This window comes from Schistosoma mansoni, chromosome W, assembly GCF_000237925.1.
Source record: "Schistosoma mansoni strain Puerto Rico chromosome W, complete genome".
Taxonomy (NCBI): Eukaryota; Metazoa; Platyhelminthes; class Trematoda; order Strigeidida; family Schistosomatidae; genus Schistosoma; species Schistosoma mansoni.
Window position 1 is genome coordinate 26,919,317 of NC_031502.1, and position 5,064 is coordinate 26,924,380.

At 43.2% G+C, this 5,064-nt stretch overlaps 1 protein-coding gene across 1 annotated transcript; it reads right to left on the reverse strand.

Moving 5' to 3' along the window:
- Nucleotides 1-2,523: 2,523 nt before the first annotated feature.
- Nucleotides 2,524-3,168, reverse strand: Smp_180000 (putative 40s ribosomal protein S9; the record flags this gene model as incomplete). The annotated part of the gene is made up of 3 exons (XM_018789183.1): nucleotides 2,524-2,594; nucleotides 2,630-2,920; nucleotides 2,952-3,168. 3 exons carry the CDS (start codon nucleotides 3,166-3,168, stop codon nucleotides 2,524-2,526), a joined length of 579 nt encoding a protein of 192 aa, XP_018654652.1.
- Between the last annotated feature and the right edge of the window lie 1,896 nt (nucleotides 3,169-5,064).

Here is a 5,064-nt window from a genome sequence, read left to right on the forward strand (position 1 = left end):
GATGGATATCTCATCTTCGCCATAGGTGACGTGAGTTGGCAAAAGCTAAACGAGCTTTTTGGATCCGTGCTGAGATTTTGTCAGACACCAACCCATTAGGGATGATCACAATTTCAAGATAAGTGAAGTTGTTCACGCTTCGACTAATTCACTATCTTTGGTTCAGGTGTTGACGCAGGCCAGTTCTGGAGTAACAATTTACATCTAGAGGGGTCGAAACGCATCCTGGCATTATTACTCAGTCTAACGGAAGACTCTGCATTTTATCAGCGTCTTCACCAAAAGGAGTATATCATCTGCGTATTCTAAGTCGACCTCCGCTGCATCGACCACATATTCACTACTCGTCAGGTTTTAGAGCACAGACATTTTTATCGGTGTCCGAAAATGATAGTTGTTCTTGACCTGAAAGCAGCATTTGACTCTGTAGACCGGGAGGTTCTGTGGCACCTTTCAATGACAGGTACTGCCACAGGACCTCTCTGTCTACAGAACCGAATGCTGCTCTTAAGTCAAGAGAAGCTATCATCGTCGGACGCCAATAAGCATGCCTGTGTTTCAAAACCTGACGAAAAGTGGATATGTGGTCGATACAGCCACGACCAGGTCTGAAGCCAGCCTGATTTTCTCGTGTTTGGAGTTCACGAGTCTTTGTTAAACATCTGATAATTATTGAGGCTAGTATTTTAAATGTAATATTAGTCAAACTAATCCCTCTATGGTTATCACGGGATGATTCGGACCCCTTCTTATATATTGGGACAATCAGTGATTGTAAATAGTTAGATGGGATTACGTCCAACTCCCAGATTTTAGCTAAAATATTAGTCAACCTAGTCGCTAAAATTGGACCACCATATTTAAAGACCTCTGGAGCCAATTCGTCTGGACCAGCTGCTCTTCCTCGTTCCAGATTAGCTGTAGCTTTTCGAACTTCAACTAGAGTCGGGGGACCTACTTCAATGTACCCTTCAGACTGTCTGGGAATGATAGGTAACTGTCGAGTAGCGACAGGCCAGCTAAACTGTTCTTTGAAGTGTTCCGCGCATCGTTCCAAACGTCTGGACTGAGAGCATATAAGGATTTCTTCTTTTTCCGAGATTATCACACTTATGCTTGACTTCTTATTTCCAGTCACTTTTACTAGTCTGAAGAGTTGTCTGGTGTTACCTACAGCCGCTGCCTTCCCCATCTCTCGCTTTCGTTGCCCACCACTGCTCACGATCGTCCCTTAGACTTTTGGTTAACCTAGATCTAATTTTCTTTCGCTCTTCATCGTGTTCAGAGCCTGATGGGGTGAGTTTACGAGAATTCATCAGCGCAATAGACTTAGAAGAAATCCATTGGTTTTTTGTAACACTTTGGCTTAAATCACTGACAGACGTCACTGCTGTTTCCACAGCTGTCTGTATATCTTTCCAAGATCAGCCTCGTTTTCAGAACTACCTAAATGTGAATTCAGTTGGTCCTGGAAATTACTTTTGGTTTCCTCGTCACTCAGTTCAACCGTAATGGGTCTTCTTAGTGTCGTTTTTCTGCATCCAGTAAGGCGCAAGCAAATGCGTGCTCGTATCAGAGCATGATTGGAGTCCAAACAGGTATTCCAGAACGAGTGAGTCTTCTGTCGAGCCCCTCGAGCGATGACTGATGGCAATATGGTCTATTTGAGGCCAGAAGGTCATCATGTTAGACGATATATCTCCTTATGCTTAAAATTAATGTTTGCTAGAAATAAACGATTGTCTTAGCACAGTTGCAGCAGACAATCACTATTCTGTTCGCTGAGCTGGGATACTAAAATACCCACCTAAATGTCTTTCTGTTTGGTTTAAGCTAAGTAGGCATTAGAATCACTTGCAACGAGTACTATGTCTGGGCGCTTAGCTTTATGAAGAAGTTTAGAGAGTTTTCTGTAAAGGTCATCTTTCCCTTCATCCGGGCTGCAGTCAGTGGGAGAAACGACGAAAATGCAACGACGTATGTTCCTATCATTCTGAGTTCTTATGAAGCCATTCAACGGGACAGCATAGGTCTACCATCACACACTACAATCGCTCGCCAATTTAAAAGAGGCACAGAGAACAACAGTTGTGATTCGAGGAATCATGTTCTAGAAAAAAACTGGTGTCAGGAACCGCACGACTTCAGTGGGAGTAAAGACAACTAGTGGCGATGGCAGCCGAGTAGTCTGTGTGGATTCTGTGCATCGACCTGAGTTGGCTAGAAATCTACGCACCGACAGTGAAGGACAACGCGTACCGCCCGTCATGCGCCAATGTGAAGACCGATTACTTCGCCAGCATATAGCAAAACATTACACGACTCATAAGCTAATAACGGAATCACGTGGCTGGCAGCGTTGTGATACATAATGCAAATACATGTTACTAGTGCACTTTACCCTTATCTGGATAACTAACCTTGAGGACTAGACTAACCACAAGCCTAACCGATTACTATCTAGGCTGAACTACTAAGAACAAAATCATACGATCTAGATGTTTATTCCGTCGAAGGTAATAGTTACTCTTCATCACTTCCATTTTCGTCGTCACCACCTTGAGCTTTGCGCTCCTTTTTCCTTTTAACACGACCTGAAGAATTAAGAAAACGCTGCAGGTGAGCTTACCAGGGCGACCGCAACCATATGGAGATGTTGTACTGTATTCTATATGTTTTCCTGAGTCCAAACGTACCAGAAACCCAGGACAGTTAACCATTTGTTTCCTTACTCTTATGTGTCGTTGGCGGATGAGGACTCTGGCATGATGGATGCTTCTGGCCAAGCCAAGTTTAAAAACTTGAGTTTGAAGTCTTCGTTCTAAAAAGTCTTCTATCTTCAAGCCCAAAACGAAATCCAGTTTCATCCTATCTTCGGGAAGTACACCAACTCGAACTAAGCGTCTCAGCAGAGCGGACCCTTAAAATGAAGGACAAAGTAAGACTGGTACCTCCAAAAAGTCGTCTGGGGTCTTTATCATCCAGTGTCAACAGCTCGCGGGCTGACTTACGTATCTTGGCTAAGACGTATTTTACTCTCCACACTTCGCGTTTGTTGCGCAGACCATATTCACCAATGAGCTTTAACTCTTGATCTAAACGCTCCTTCTCAAACGGTCTTCGCGGAGTCGCATAGGTCTTGCCAAAAACTTTAGGTACCCTGCTCATTTTTCACAACACCAACGTGAAGAGATCTAAACCTAGAGCCCCTAAATTCCTTGTAGACCAAGTGAAACAAATTTCAATATACAATATCTCAAGCAGCATCATACGGACTGAATGTGATTAATAATGAACAGTCTTACGTGGCCATAAATGCGCTGGGTCATCCTTATTTTCCATCACATTCAGTTCTTAATTGCGATCAGACCACTTAACATTGGTGAGGATTAAGTCCTGATCAGTTTCAGTCTGGAAAGGACAGGAGTCTGGGTGGGCTGTTTGGTTCCTGGCAATGGTAGTCTCTCAGTTGATCTATCTTCCTTTCAAGTGTATCGACAGATGGAGCTTCAACCACGTGTCGATGTAACAAGTTCCACTCGTTAATGGTTCGATGGGAACGTCGATAGTCAGCTGACAGCTGATTTGTTCCGGACTTGTGAACATTTTGAAGTGTCCTCATAAATTCTCTGCTTTGGAAGACAAGAGAAGTGAGGGCATATCAGATGTGAATTTAACAGTAAGTAACTTAGAATCTATGATGAAGTCATCTCTTGTCCCTCTGAGTGACAATGGTTATAGGTTTCGTTTAGACTCTCCTAATACGACAGGTTAGCAATCTCGGAAATCAACATATTTGCGGTTCTTTAAACTTTTTCCAACAGCTAACTGTCGTTTTTAGGCTGAGGCTAGCTGGCTGTATGCAAGACTCAGGTTTAGTACGAAAGAACACTGTATACAAAGTAAATAGGATTTTATCATCGGAATGGCTCAATACTCTACGTACTGATCATAGGGTTCTAAAACCTTTAGTGGCTATCGTACTACAGTATGCAGTAGAGTTCAAGTCTTTCATATGTAGTTTGGTAATCAATATGCACCATAATGCACTTGGAAGAATTTATCTGCAACTGCCGAATTCAAGACCATTTGAAAATTTCCCTAGGTCCTTTTAAAACTCTAGACAATCACCTTTACTTTCTATCACTCTCCACATGTTGATATCGTCAGCCAATGATGACATGAAACTATGAAGGTCAGCTACACGCAGTGAGAACAACAATGGTCCGTAAGCTGTACCCTGAGGCACTCCGCTAAGCACAGTTTCTCAGTTAGACAACTTGGAGTTAACCCGTACTCTATATCAACGCCCAACTTGGATTTCCTTTATTCACACAAATAGTTTACCACAAATCGAGACATCAACTTCTAGAATTACTGCCGGTCTCAAGCCCGTGCAAAGGAAGAGGGTTAGGCATGGGGTTAGCGACCCCATCCCATGGAAAACTAACTCGCTAAACAAACGCTGATCAGAACAAATAATTCGGACCATGTAAACTCTGCCCTTTTTTCTGGTTAGCGTTTGTATGATACGACCAAGAAACTTGCTGGAAATTACCGTAAGCCAGAAAGACCAGTGAAAAGCAAGGAAGGCAAAGTAATCACCGACATTGAAGAACAACGAAACAGGTGGGTAGAACACTTCAAAGAACTCTTGAATCGACCAGCTACACTAAACCCATCGAAGCAGCACCCACAGACCTCCCAATCGATGTTGGCCCACCAACAATTGAAGAGATCAGCATGGCCATTAGATAAATCAAGAGCGGCAAAGCAGCGGGACCAGACAACATACCGGCAGAGGCACTGAAAGTAAATGTAGCAGCAACTGCAAAGATACTCCACATCCTCTTCAGTAAGATTTGGGATGAAGAACAAGTACCAATAGACTGGAAAAAAGGACTTCTGATCAAGATACTAAAGAAAGGCGATCTCAGCAAGTGCGATAACTACAGGGGCATCACTCTTCTCTCAATACCAGGGAAGGTCTTCAACAGAGTATTGTTAAACAGGATGAAGGATTCCGTAGACGCCCAACTTCGAGATCAACAAGCTGGGTTTCGT